Below are 12,985 nucleotides of genomic sequence, written 5' to 3' on the forward strand. Positions count from 1 at the left end.
TGCCAACACTGGGAATTGTTTCCTAGGAAACCGTTTCAAAAATAATTTATTTTTATTGTTGATCAAATTCTATTGCGATCATGACTGTTAGACAACGTTGCCATATATGATTTATCTAAATCCGTTATTTATCAATAACTTTAATACAAAGAATTTTTTTAATATTTTTATCTTTATATGTAACCAGTTCTCTACCACACACCATTGAATTGGTGCGCCAGTTTTTGAGCACGCTGTATCTCGAAAACTGTTACTTCTATCAATTTTTATTTTCTTAACCAAAATTAAAGCTAATGAAATTTCCTACAAAATGCATTGTATGCATTTTACTTGTAGAACTAACCCCAATCATTAAAAAAATGTGCTTTAAAAGAAAATGTATTGTGATTTAAAAAAATGACAATAAACTGATTTTATTAGGTTCAACACTTTATTAGAGAAGAAAGGAGTAGACATGGAGGTCACAGAAGTCTTCAGAGTCGTTTTTAGATGCTGCATGTTCGTCTTCGTCTCAAACATTGAAAACTGAATTACAGTCTTGTTCAGTAAAATATTAATGAATAGATGATTTAATATAGATGTTTTGAATAAATTTTATAATAAACTGTATGCATTGAGTCTAATAGTTCATTCTATCATATCTTCTGGGTCATCTTCAGATTCTGAATTGTAAATTTTATAATAAACTGGAGAACCCAAGGAAAGAAAGTATTTTTCTCTCTCTTATTTCGCACTGTTAGTTTAGTTGTAAGACGCTTTACGCACACTATTTCCATATAAATACTTATGATATACTAATGTATACAGTGTCATGTAGACACCAAACTTTAAAAGGTAGTCGCTCACTTACGGTTAGTCCTACAACAATGAGGCTAGAACTTTTTTCTAAGAAGTTTCATCAACTTTAGTTTTGATAAGAAGATAAAAAAAACAAAAAAGACAGCTTTAGCCTCCTCCTCCTCCTCCTCCTCCTCCTCGAGCTCGCCTCTCACCTTCGGGGACTTTTGATAAATGTCTAGGAAGCTTTTAAAAAAAATTCAACTCTCTAGAAATTTTTTCCACAGATCGCCTTATTTTTATCTAATTTGACTGAGCTATACATGTGCTATTATTTTTTTGAAGTGCATGAATAACTTATAACGGCGAATTTTGAGAGAAAATGCGACGTTAGCGTTTTTTGAAAGTTTTGAAACAGCTAATACGCGTACTTACTGTACAATAGTATTTATAGTTTTTATCACAAATCTTTTGGCCCGTAATAATAAGTGCTTTCCGTCGAGTAAAAAGTAAATTGAAAATGTAATCAGTCTGTCAGATTAGCATTCTTTGAGTATACCAGATGCTCAAAAACTGGAGAAGAGAACTATACACTTTTCTCTTAACCTGTATTTTTTTCGGAATTTTTTTACATTTCCTTATAAGTAAATTTAACTAATTAATATTAAATAGCGGCAAAAAAATATTATTTCTTATGTTATTTCACAACAAGCGATCATAAAATTTTGACTATATCCCATTTGAGTTCATAGTAGAATTTTGCATTAAGGGTTTTTGGTGGGTTTTTTAAGCTCACAGGTATCACTGAGATTTAGTTTAACACAAAATTATTTTCTTTTACAGAAACTCTCAATTTGTGCTTTATTTTTTACTACTAAAAATTCAAATGCGCTATTGCAGTTCTACTTTAAAGTAAAATAGGATATAATTAATATTTTCATATTTTTTATTTTATTGATATTTGATATTACCTGTGATACTACCTAATATTTTTAATTTTTAATTTTAAGGTCGGTTTCATGAGTAAAAGTAAAGTAATAGCAACGATTGTTTTTAAATGTTTATTAAATTAACAAAAGTATATCCCATTTCAGTTCATAGTACAATTTTAAACAGCGCACTCCTATTTTTTTGAATGAAATGAAGCACAAATTAAGAGTTTCTGGTGGGTTTTCTTAGCTCAAAACGTGTCGCTGGAATTTAGTTTAACACAGAATTCTCTTTTTTTTTTTCAGAATTTCTTAATCTGTGCTCTATTTTATAAATGGGATACAGGTGAAATGGGGTCTTATTAATTAATTTTAACTGTAAAGAAGAGTAGATAAATTTTCAATAAAAATTACATGCATTGGGAAAAATTCAAATATTTATATAAACGCTAATTTCTTTGTTACTATTAGTTTTTGAGATGTAGTAAAAAATACTTTTAGTAGACTCACCCTGTACAAAAAACGTGCCAATTGTAAATATAGCCATACATTAACATTATAGCAAAGCATCAAATGGTAGTGTAATTATTTCTCTATTTAGATATACAGTCCGTTCGGAATTAAAATCAATTGTCAGTGTCAAAAATTTCGAAATTATGTTGGAACCATAGAATATAGTAGTTATAGAAAATCAAGTAACACGTAATTCACTGGTCGTCAAAATTTCGATAATAGCGCCATATCTTGGTAGTATGAGGAACTAAAATTTGCGGCAAATTTAAATATTTTATTTTTTATACAATTAATTTAATTTTTTATTTTTTTTACAGTTTAAACACACATAACCGATTTTATTGAAAATCGGTTAAATGTGTTTAATTGCAAAATTTTGTTAGTATTATAAATATAAAGAAAACATAAATACAATGAATGAAAATAATTTATTAATGAATTAACGTTTCACAAATTATAAAAACATCAATTATAAGAAATAAATGTCGTGTCTGGCTTCCACATATTAATTTGGCGACTTTCTCACCTTCAAAAACCGGTTATTTAACATTATTTTGAAACTTGGAAAAAAATTAAAGAACTAAATAAGTAAATACGGGCTCTAATAAGGTACCATTGGAGTTTTAGACATGTGCCCAATTCAGTTTTCAGAGAAAAGTAGTGCTTTTAATAGTTTGTGCAAACATTTCTTGTATGTTTTCGTGTTGGTTGTAGACTCACGTAGATGACTTTACAAAATTTTTTCACTTTCTTGAAGGTAAGTGTTTTTACTCAGGAAATTTTAGCAAAAAAAATCAAAATTTTAAATCCCTAAATCCCGTGAAAAGTTGATATAATACAGAAAATGAGCCGCTGAATTCAATGGAACAAACCGCATTGCTCTACGACTTTTAGTTTTTGAGTTATGAATTTTTTTGTTGAATAAAATTTTCCGCTATAGATACTGCCTATCTTAATTTTTAGCAAAAAACTTTAAAAGTTTACATCTCGTTAAAAGTTGGTTTAATACAGAAAATGAGCCGCTGAATACAATGGAACAAACCACATTGCTCTACGACTTTTAGTTTTTGAGTTATGAATTTTTTTGTTGGATAAAATTTTCCACTATGACAAATGTCTACCCTAAATTTAGGTAAAAAAATTTAAAATCGCCTCTGTAGCCGGATTTTTTTTATTTTTCCTTTGTCGGTGTGTTTAAGAATCACGCTGTATATTAATTACAATTTGAAGAAAATAGGCTGCCCACGGTTTTGCTGAAGTAAATTAGTCTAAATAAATATATGTATTAAAGCTCCTCTACGGCACACTCCCCCAACTCCGAAGCAATAACTTCAATTTGCATAAATTTATAAGGCTGCGAGTTGCTGAATAACAATAGGGATAATAACTTCGACTTTACATTAATGAATTTAATTAAGTTAAGTTTATCAACTATAATAAATAAAATAAAATCCACGAATTTGTTTGTCTTTAAATTGAAGAGCTAAAGATACAAACGAGAAGCTTTTATTTAAAAACGAGCTGGACTTGTTTAAACACAAAACAACAATGAAACAACTTTAGATTTTATTTCCTTGGGAAGTTAATATGATTGATGTCGGTTATTTTAATGGAAATTTTCTGTCTTGTGACGTTACTGTTGAAAATATCCACCTGCCACACTTCGGAATTTTGTTTTTGTTGACACGACTCCTGTCACTATATCCGTGTCATTCAAAATTTCAGTGAAAATGAAATAAACCATTGTAGCTTATAGTGACATGATTTGGTCTTACAAGTTATGTCTACTCCCCAAAAAACCAACAGTCCAGTAATCACCACTCAAGTGGTAACAGGCCAGCCGATAATCAAAGAGGGCAAAAAGCAAACCGTTCTTGAGTCTCATGGCTACATTCTGGGCAAAACGATCGGCTCCGGCTCGTACGCCACGGTGCGGGTGCGTATCCACACACAAACCGACCCTGTTCACTAAATGTCCCACCCGATTAGATGGCCCACAGCGAGCGGCACAACATGAACGTCGCCGTCAAAATCGTAAGCAAATTTTCAGCACCGGCAGACTACTTGAAGAAATTTCTACCGAGAGAGATTGAGGTGGTGAAAGGACTCAAACACCCCAACTTGATCCGGTTCTTGCAAGCCATCGAAACGACCCACAGGTTTAAACCCAGGCTTTGCCCCCCTTTACTGTCTTGTTTTACCCAGAGTGTATATCATAATGGAATATGCCGAAAACGGGAGTCTTTTGGAAATAATCCGCAAGGATTCGTATATTGACGAAATCCGGTCGCGGAAGTGGTTCCGGCAGTTGGTCGATGCTGTGGACTACTGCCACGAGCGAGGCGTGGTCCACAGAGACATCAAGTGCGAAAATCTGCTCCTCAATTTTGAATATGAGATAAAACTTTCGGATTTTGGCTTCGCCAGGGGCCATATGAAGATCAAAAACGGGCAAGCGCCCTTGAGCGAGACCTTCTGCGGGAGCTACGCTTACGCCTCCCCCGAAATTCTGAAGGGCATCCCCTACCAGCCCCAGTTTTCCGACATCTGGTCGATGGGGGTCGTGCTCTTCGCCATGGTTTACGGCCGTTTGCCCTTCGATGACACCAATTACCGCGATTTGGTCAAGGTACTCTCACTGTAGTCTAAGGGCCAGTTACCGGCAGGCTTACATTACTTTATATTTTCGTAAATTATTCCCCCAAGCCTGTTTATATGAAATGGAAACTGATTATTTGCGGACGTGGTCGTGATCAAAAATTTCGTTTAAATCGAAGAACTTCGTGAAACATTCATTTGTGAATTTTTTTATAATCATTGTATACAATATAATGGGCCGTATGAATATGAATAAAGTAACATGTAACAGCAAAAAAATATATAAAAAAGCATAGTAAAAGCTTTTGCTACATTTGGAACTGTCTTTCCGTTGCCGTAAATCTACGGAAGATTTCAACCACATTTGTTTATCAATTTTTATGATAATAGAAAAGCTTAATTAAAATTTAATTTTGTTAATCCTCCAATGAATTTTCTAAATAAAAGCCTTTTGAACAAACGGTCAAAACTCCCAGAAAATTTTAGCAAAGAGTAGGAAAACGTAACGAAACAAATAGAAAATTGATAAAAAATGTGCAAGACCTGACCTGACCTGCCAGCCACTTGCTCTTAGACAATTATCGGGCTGTTCTGATCAAAATTTCCAGCAAGTCACGAACAAGGTGGTTTTCCCGAAAGAACCGAAAGTGTCGCTGATGTGCAAGGCGTTGATAAATAAAATTTTAGCGCCGCTTAAAGCCAGGATTAGGATTCCGGGGATCAAGACCGATCCTTGGTACACGTACAATACCAACGACGGGAGCCATGGAAGCAGGGAGCGAAATGTAGTATCAAACCCCACTTCCGATGAGGCGGGTTTACTAAAAATTAAATACTTTTGATGGTAGGATCCCGAGCGAAGCGGAAACGTCAGCACTGCGTCTATTCCGAAGGAGACTTGAGTCGGAGGTGATAAACCAGGGAAATTGAATTAAGTGTCTGGTATAAAGTCGGTTTTATTATCGTTTTATAAGACTGGCTGATTATAAAATATACAAGAATACTTACATTACTGACGTTATTGTTGTTTGCTTGAGTGTGCATAACTGTGAAGCGAAATGAAAATTTTTCAGAACCATATGCGACTAGAAATTGCTGCATCGGATCGAGTGACAAAGCAAGGTACAAAAATATCAATTTGGGCGCACGGTTTATTTACAAAATTGCAGCGCTTAAAGTGGCCGCTTGGGCCACGTCGTTAGATCTTTGGTTAAAAATTTCTAGTATCCAATGGCACTATTAAAAAGATAAAAAATTAAAATAGTTTATCACATTCAACTACATTAACAAGATTATTGCGTTAAAATTAGTTTGTACAGAATAACAACCCTACCTATGATATGAGTATATGTGTAGGTATGTACATGAAATCAACTGATGTAACAAATCAATACTTAGCTGTGTGATATGTAAGTACGAAAAGTTCAATTTCGGTCACAACAAAATGGGATTTGGAACCTAATTATGGCACTTAGCGCAAAATTAGAGTTGGTGAAGATTCACTGCAACTATTTTACAAGGCACTCGCTGCATACTCGGGCTGCAGCAAAGGCAGTTCGGGGCACTGACGTAACAGTGTAAAAGCGGGGGAGTTTATGTCCAGAACGAGTGTGATCCCGGCTTTGTACTCGGCTGGGATTTGAATATGCGATGTGGAAATGTAGTCAGCGCGGGCCTCTCTGCGGCTCTCACGCACAACTTTCGCAATTTGACCTAAAACAAAGAAAAAATGCTAGAATGACAAGTTTTAGAGACACATTGCCAAAAAAGTAATTTCCACCCTCATGTTATAATTTGCTGCTGCAATACTCTTTAGTTCCAGCAAATCCTTATTTATAAGAAATATCAAAAAAATACAATTCATACAGATTTTAACTAACTACCGAGTACTGACAGCATAAGACTGGTAGAAAGTAAATTCAATTGGTTAAACCGACAAGTTTCTACCTGTCATCACAAATTAGTAAATTCCGGAGATAAATAATTATTTTCAATTTTCAAGTAAATCTTGAATTTATTTATTTATTATTATTGACTATTAAATTTGCATATTTAGCTCTATGAATGTGGCAGCAAGTGACTAGTTGTTGCATTTTTTTAATAAAAAATTTACGATATTCATGCATTATTTGAAGCTTATTCTGTACAACACAAAAAAAATTAAAGCTGAGAGCTTTGGCCGAATTATTCATACCCTTAGGGCACTAGGACCAAAGATTTTGTTCAATACCCACCTACAACATTCAGTTCCTTCCACCGCACGTCATTAATCCTCATTAGCTGAGGTAGATCCACCTTCGGATTCCACCTGGAAATCACGTCTTCGGTCCTAACCAGCAGCACGGACTCCGACGACAACTGCGGCCACAACTCCGCCGGATCGATACATTCCAGTGGATTCGTTAGATAAATTCCTTCCGGGCCCACCCCAAAAATCATCTGGTGGTGCCAACTGTCAGGAATACTCCCTTCGCATTTTTGTAAATTCAGCGTGGCGATTGGCACAGCACCATTTTTTATCCAATAACCAAGCCACGACTGCAAATTGACCACCCTTTCTGGATACATTGCAAAAAACCTCGAGTAGAGTCTTTTCTCTGATAGTTTATACAATCCAACGATCAAGTCCCGGTGAGTGCAACCGGCTTGACTCCTCGAAAGCAAATACTCGGTCAGAGGACTGGAATTGGCCCTCAGTCTTGTATTTACACACTCTTGGACCTTTTCCAACGTCGGGATGGGAAACCTAAGCGCGTTGAGAACGTTGAGAACTGCGGTGGCGCCACAGGCCGAGGGCCCCACTTGGGTTATCTGCTTGACACAGGCCTCGTGATGGGTCCAGATCATTGTTTTTTCCACATCACAGTCCACCGAGTTTTTATCATCGATTAAAATTTTCCCGGTGGCGTTATGAAACGACGTTAGATTGGTGATGTTGATGTCGTTGTTTAGCCCGATTTCGCTCGGGGACGAGAGCTCGCCTCTGGAACTGTGGTGTCTTTTGACCATTCGAAGGGATTTTGCCGTTCGAGTGCGCTCGGAGAGCGTGCAAGACCACGGCATTTTTATTTCGTTTTTTATCGCAATGATTGGCTCTTTTATTGGCTCCGGTATTGTTTTGGTCAAATTGAGATATTTGCTTTTAACACCGTTGTCGAATTTGTTGATGTTGCTTGATTCTGGGGGGAGGTCGTTGTTTAAATCTTTTGAACAACATGGTTTTGGTTCTTCGACTTTTTCGGTCTTCGAGTCTAAGGGTAAACTTGCCGCGTTGTCGATTTCGGCGTTTGATATGGAGTCAGAGTCGGCGTCTCCCGAAGGTCCGGGGTCGAAGTCCATTTCCAGGAAGTCCATCTCGGGACTGGAGTTTTCTAGGCAAGGGAAAAATCATTGGGTTTGTTGGCACCCAAATTTTGTGTCGATTTTAGAAAGATCGGAGGATTAGAAATAATTCCACACTAATAATAAAAAGATTAAAATAACAACATAAAAAACATGTTTTTAATAAGCAAACACAAAATATCCAAATGTATGAAAAAAAATAACAAAAAGTAACCGGAGCTGTACGAGCATTTAGAAACAATTTTACCTGAGACAAAATAGTACAATACGTTCAACGAGGGCATTCAGTGTTAAAATTTTTAAAAATATACTCAAAATTTTGTCTGTGAGTGGGGGTTATTACAAGTCACAGAAAATTAAAGATGTTCTGAAATAAACGATATTGTATTTTTTTTTAAGTTAAACAAACATAACACTAGATATTCATCAATTTTTACATTTTATTGAGTTGTTATTTGAACTCATTTGTTACAGAAATTTTCATAAATTACCCTTAAAAATCACTAAAATGGGTCGTAAATAAATCTTTTTCCGAGCATTAATTTTAAAATAGAGCAATTTTAGCGTTTTTCGAACGTTTCTATTTAAAACGCAATTTTCTTGCCAAATATTCGTATCAAATCCGGGTTAAAAATAGATTGGGTTCACAAGGACATTATTTAGTCGTTTTTGAGTTATACTAACACGCATTTCCCCTGAAACGGATTTATTTTGCAAAAATATTTTTTGGCTAAAAACTTTTCGTAAAAGTATGTTAAAAGAGAACGAGAAATTAGGTAAAAATTACTCTATTTTTCTCTTCTCCAGCGTTAAGCACATTTGCGCCCAGACGTCAAATCTGTACAGAAATTTGAAAAAAAAATCGTACTGGATAAAAAATAATGGTGTTATTGTCTTTTCGAGCGCACATTTTTAACGAGTTTTTGAGGTACACACTTTTTCGTGAAAATTACGTTAAAAAATTATCTGAAATACTTCACCCAAAATTATTTACAAAAATTTGTCGTAAATTAACAGAGAAATCACTAAATTCGTTCAATACGTAAGCAGAAAAATTGTAGAATTTGTGGTTTTTCAGAATTTATCGAATGAATTATTTCGCAAAATCTGGTCAAAAATTACCCAAAAAATCTGATTGAGATGCTAGTGGCTTTCATAAAAGCCATTTATTTTTTTTAAGTAAAAAGACCTTCCTGGGATTTCAAAAACTGCATTAATTAATTACGTATTTAAAGTACTTATGTGTATTTGTTGAAATTTGTTGTGACTTTGTTTCTTTCTTTAATTAATTAATCATTATTCGCCTCCAATTTGGCGCCATTTGTCTCTGATTGTAACTATTATTATCACTTCCTGTTTTGACGGAAATTGCAAATGTGTTACAAGAAATATTATGCAACTGTGCGAAAATTCACGAGTCAGTTTACGAGCAGTAATTTTTATTCGGTAGATAATAAAATATCAAAGCGAGTGAAAAAGTTATACATATTATTTAAAATGGAAAAAGCAAAAAAGAACCATCGGGAGAGGAACACAGAATATGAAATTTTGGCTACTTTTGCCCTACCTTCCCGCCCATTTCCTGGCACCTCGTCCAGCGGTGGTATTTCCAGGTTGTAAAAGGAGCTTGGCAAGTCCGCCACATGATCCCCCTTATAAGTATAAATGCACCCATCATCGGACAAGGACAATAATTCATTATCATCACTAGAACTGTCATCATCTTTCAAATTTGGTTCCCTATAACTAGCACCAGCTTCGACCAAATCGCCATAGCTCGAGCCACAGTTATGCACCGGAAGGTACGGTCCATTCAAGAAATCATTCTCTACTGGGATATTTAACGAGCTCTGTGCAAACCCCGTGCCTTTATGCACATCTTTCGAGCTGATTTGGACATTCGCTGCGACGCATTCTACGTACGTATTGTTCAAGTAATTGCTAGAAGGCGAAGTGTTCTTTGTAAAGCCGTTAATTTTCAACGGGTCCACCGTCAACACACTTGTCTCGTCCACATTGTTGTTGGTCTTTTTCGAGGCTATTTTCGCCAGTTTTGTTTTGGGGATGGCCCCTTTACTTTCGTTTGTTGTCAGGCTTAAGTTAGCATTGCTGTCCGGATTCGTTACTTGGCTGCTTGATGGTAAATTGTCTTTGTTAACCCCACTTCTTTGGGTACCATCTGAATTCATTGTAAATTGACTGGGTTTGGCAACATTTAACTCAAAAACGGAACACGGCCGATAACGGCTGATAGAATGTGCTTCTTTTTGCAACAATTCATAAATAATTACTGTCACTAATTAGAAACATTCTGAAATTGACAATTATTTATTTTTATCACCGCCATGACAAATGACAGAGTGACAGGAAAAATCACCAACAGGAACTCGGCCTTGCAAAAAATTCATGAAAAAATTACGTGAGCCCGTAAACAAAACAAGTGCTATTGTGGTCAAGGTTTTTTTATTGTATTCAACTGCGTTTAATTTTCTAGAGCTTGAAATAATTAATCAATTAATTACAAACAGGGGGCAAGCATGCCAACACAACATTCGAAGTTGACAGGCGCTGTCAATACTTAACCTATCAAAAAAATTGAAATTTTGAAAATGTCTTGCGAATTAAAAGTAATAGATGGTTCTATGTTAGAAGGAGTACGTTGTGAAATTTTTCAAGCCGTAATTTATTACTGCCTTTCCAGGGAGGTCAAATTTTAAGAATAGCTCTGACTCTGAGTGTCATCAGAAAAATCCCAATTCGCCTTATAAAAATACGTGCAGGTCGCAGTAAACCGGGTCTGATGGAACAGCACTTGAAAGGTTCCTTATCTTAAATTCTTGGTCAAAAAATGAGTGATATTTTAAAGGCATTGAGTTGTTGAGAGACCTCTGTAATGCCAAAGTCAAGGGTGCATCCCTGGGCTCCACTGAGGTTGAATTCTGGCCAGGTGAACTGACTGGTGGAAATCACGAAGCCCGTGTCAAAACAGCGGGCAGTATAAGTTTACTTCTGCAAGCTGCTTTGCCTTGCTGCTTATTTGCTAAAACTCACACCACTTTGAGGCTACATGGCGGAACTAATGCTGAAATGGCGCCTCAGATTGACTACACAACGGAGGTTTTCAGACCGATTTTAGAAAAGTTTGGGGCAACTTTTAATTTTGATTTGCTCAGAAGGGGGTATTTTCCAAAGGGAGGGGGCGAAGTAATCATAAACATTGACCCTGTTATTAAACTAGACTCTGTAAATTTAACAGAAAGGGGGCAACTCGTGTCTATTTATGGTTGGAGTTTCGTTGCTGGAACTCTCCCAGTAAATATGAGCCATTTGATGGCAGATTCCGCCACACATTGCTTGAAACGTTTTTGTAATAACATTAAAATTGAGAGGTATAAAGAACTGAGAAATGTGGCCCCTGATAATTGTTCAGGTATTATGTAAGTATTTTTTGCGGTGTTGGTTCCTTGCTTGGAATTAAATCATTTTGCAGTTTGGTAGCTGAGACTGATACTGGGTGTGTGTTAGGCGGGTCAGCGTTAGGAAAAAGGGGTGAAAGTGCTGAAGAAACTGGGAAAAGAGCAGCTGTGGAGTTAGTTAAGTCAATTGAAGAAGGGGCTTGTGTTGATGGACACTCCCAAGATCAGATTATTGTATTTATGGCTTTAGCACAAGGGGCTTCAAGTGTTAAAGTTGGGGAAATAACTATGCATACTAAGACTGCTATTTTTGTCGCGGAGGAATTAACTGATGTGAGCGATTTTGTTTGAAATTATTTGCCTCTTTAATAATTAATTTACAGACAAGGTTTGAAATTGTCCAGAAAGGACCAGCCAATATAATTAATTGCACTCCCCAACCAGTGACTTAAATATTTTGTGATGTATTATTTATTTTAAATAAATTATATGAAAACCAATCTTGTCTTTTTATTAAAATGTCCACACCTAGTGTTTTTTTTTTGAGAATTTAAGTTCAATCGCCACATGAAGTCCAGACTCCACCATGTGCGCAAGCGTGTAATGTTGGTTGCGTAATGATTATAATATTCGTCTCTTAATAGAAATTGTTTTATAACTTTATAGCACAAATTAGTTTGCCTTTGGTGTATCCAAAGGCTCATGTAATTTAGAATTTTTTACAATGACTAAACTGTTCTAAAGACTATTTTTGATTTCTAAAAATTGCAGAGTTACCGATTTTTAAAATGAAAGACACTCAAAAATTTTCAAAATTCTGGTACCTATAGTAAAAGGAAAAGCTAATGAAAACTTTCTTAAAATAACTCGCGTAATCCAAAAAGGGCTAAAAGTCAAAGACTCCCTTTTAAAATAAGAAAGTTCATATCGACTTGCGGTATAACCCGTATAAAATATTGTATAATGGCTGCGTAATGTACCAATTTTCAGATAAATATTATTATCCGAAATTCTAATACTCCTAATATGGAGTTAAGACGGTAGAGTTTGTTGTGTTCTCGTATAATTTTAAAAATTCTTTTTTTTTATTGTATAGTTCGTTTTGCGGAGCTAGAGATGTGCGCTCGAATATTTTGCATGAATTATCAATTTATCAGCAATGAATACCTAATATCGTCATGTTACGTACGACGGGAATCGAGATAATAATATTGATGCACGCCTGTGTAAACTCGATATTCTCCGATACTGGCGCACCATGTAGGACAAGTAGCATTTCTTTGATCACATCATCCTTTAGGAAACGAATCAAACAAAAAAGCAAAATCGTAATTTTTATTCGGCATTTATGTGGAGCGGAAATTCATGCTTGGTAGCTTTCTTGGTAAACGATTTAGTTATCACCACCAC

General features: G+C 35.5%; 3 protein-coding genes across 3 annotated transcripts; 2 read left to right on the forward strand and 1 right to left on the reverse strand.

The window, feature by feature from the left end:
- Nucleotides 1–3,877: 3,877 nt before the first annotated feature.
- On the forward strand, nucleotides 3,878–5,833 carry LOC659657 (testis-specific serine/threonine-protein kinase 4). Its single transcript, XM_008198092.3, has 5 exons — nucleotides 3,878–4,155; nucleotides 4,209–4,378; nucleotides 4,425–4,848; nucleotides 5,426–5,602; nucleotides 5,666–5,833. The coding sequence occupies exons 1-5, from the start codon at nucleotides 4,000–4,002 to the stop codon at nucleotides 5,717–5,719; spliced, it is 981 nt and encodes a 326-aa protein (XP_008196314.2). The 5' UTR covers nucleotides 3,878–3,999; the 3' UTR covers nucleotides 5,720–5,833.
- Nucleotides 5,756–10,506, reverse strand: LOC100141576 (uncharacterized). Its single transcript, XM_001811813.4, has 3 exons — nucleotides 9,727–10,506; nucleotides 7,052–8,188; nucleotides 5,756–6,530 (listed from the first exon to the last, which is right to left on the reverse strand). Exons 1-3 carry the CDS (start codon nucleotides 10,346–10,348, stop codon nucleotides 6,331–6,333), a joined length of 1,959 nt encoding a protein of 652 aa, XP_001811865.1. The 5' UTR covers nucleotides 10,349–10,506; the 3' UTR covers nucleotides 5,756–6,330.
- A 7-nt stretch (nucleotides 10,507–10,513) lies between these two features.
- On the forward strand, nucleotides 10,514–12,075 carry Rtca (RNA 3'-terminal phosphate cyclase). The gene is made up of 6 exons (XM_008198094.2): nucleotides 10,514–10,599; nucleotides 10,654–10,813; nucleotides 10,861–10,978; nucleotides 11,026–11,596; nucleotides 11,650–11,908; nucleotides 11,959–12,075. The coding sequence occupies exons 2-6, from the start codon at nucleotides 10,769–10,771 to the stop codon at nucleotides 12,025–12,027; spliced, it is 1,062 nt and encodes a 353-aa protein (XP_008196316.1). The 5' UTR covers nucleotides 10,514–10,599; nucleotides 10,654–10,768; the 3' UTR covers nucleotides 12,028–12,075.
- The last annotated feature ends 910 nt before the right edge of the window (nucleotides 12,076–12,985 follow it).

The sequence above is a fragment of the Tribolium castaneum genome, chromosome 3 (assembly GCF_031307605.1).
Source record: "Tribolium castaneum strain GA2 chromosome 3, icTriCast1.1, whole genome shotgun sequence".
In the NCBI taxonomy this organism is placed as follows: Eukaryota; Metazoa; Arthropoda; class Insecta; order Coleoptera; family Tenebrionidae; genus Tribolium; species Tribolium castaneum.

What these genes read in the sequence shown, in the direction of transcription:
- LOC659657 (XM_008198092.3), top strand. Translation starts at nt 4,000, where the DNA reads ATGTCTACTCCCCAAAAAACCAACAGTCCAGTAATCACCACTCAAGTG. An exon ending in GCTCGTACGCCACGGTGCGG is followed by an intron (nt 4,156 to 4,208) that starts GTGCGTATCCAC and finishes CCACCCGATTAG; the next exon opens with ATGGCCCACAGCGAGCGGCA. An exon ending in ATTACCGCGATTTGGTCAAG is followed by an intron (nt 4,849 to 5,425) that starts GTACTCTCACTG and finishes CAAAATTTCCAG; the next exon opens with CAAGTCACGAACAAGGTGGT.
- LOC100141576 (XM_001811813.4), bottom strand. Translation starts at nt 10,348, where the DNA reads ATGAATTCAGATGGTACCCAAAGAAGTGGGGTTAACAAAGACAATTTA. An exon ending in GCCAGGAAATGGGCGGGAAG is followed by an intron (nt 8,189 to 9,726) that starts GTAGGGCAAAAG and finishes TCCCTTGCCTAG; the next exon opens with AAAACTCCAGTCCCGAGATG. An exon ending in GAAGGAACTGAATGTTGTAG is followed by an intron (nt 6,531 to 7,051) that starts GTGGGTATTGAA and finishes TCTTTGTTTTAG; the next exon opens with GTCAAATTGCGAAAGTTGTG.
- Rtca (XM_008198094.2), top strand. Translation starts at nt 10,769, where the DNA reads ATGTCTTGCGAATTAAAAGTAATAGATGGTTCTATGTTAGAAGGA. An exon ending in GATGGAACAGCACTTGAAAG is followed by an intron (nt 10,979 to 11,025) that starts GTTCCTTATCTT and finishes GATATTTTAAAG; the next exon opens with GCATTGAGTTGTTGAGAGAC. An exon ending in GATAATTGTTCAGGTATTAT is followed by an intron (nt 11,597 to 11,649) that starts GTAAGTATTTTT and finishes ATCATTTTGCAG; the next exon opens with TTTGGTAGCTGAGACTGATA.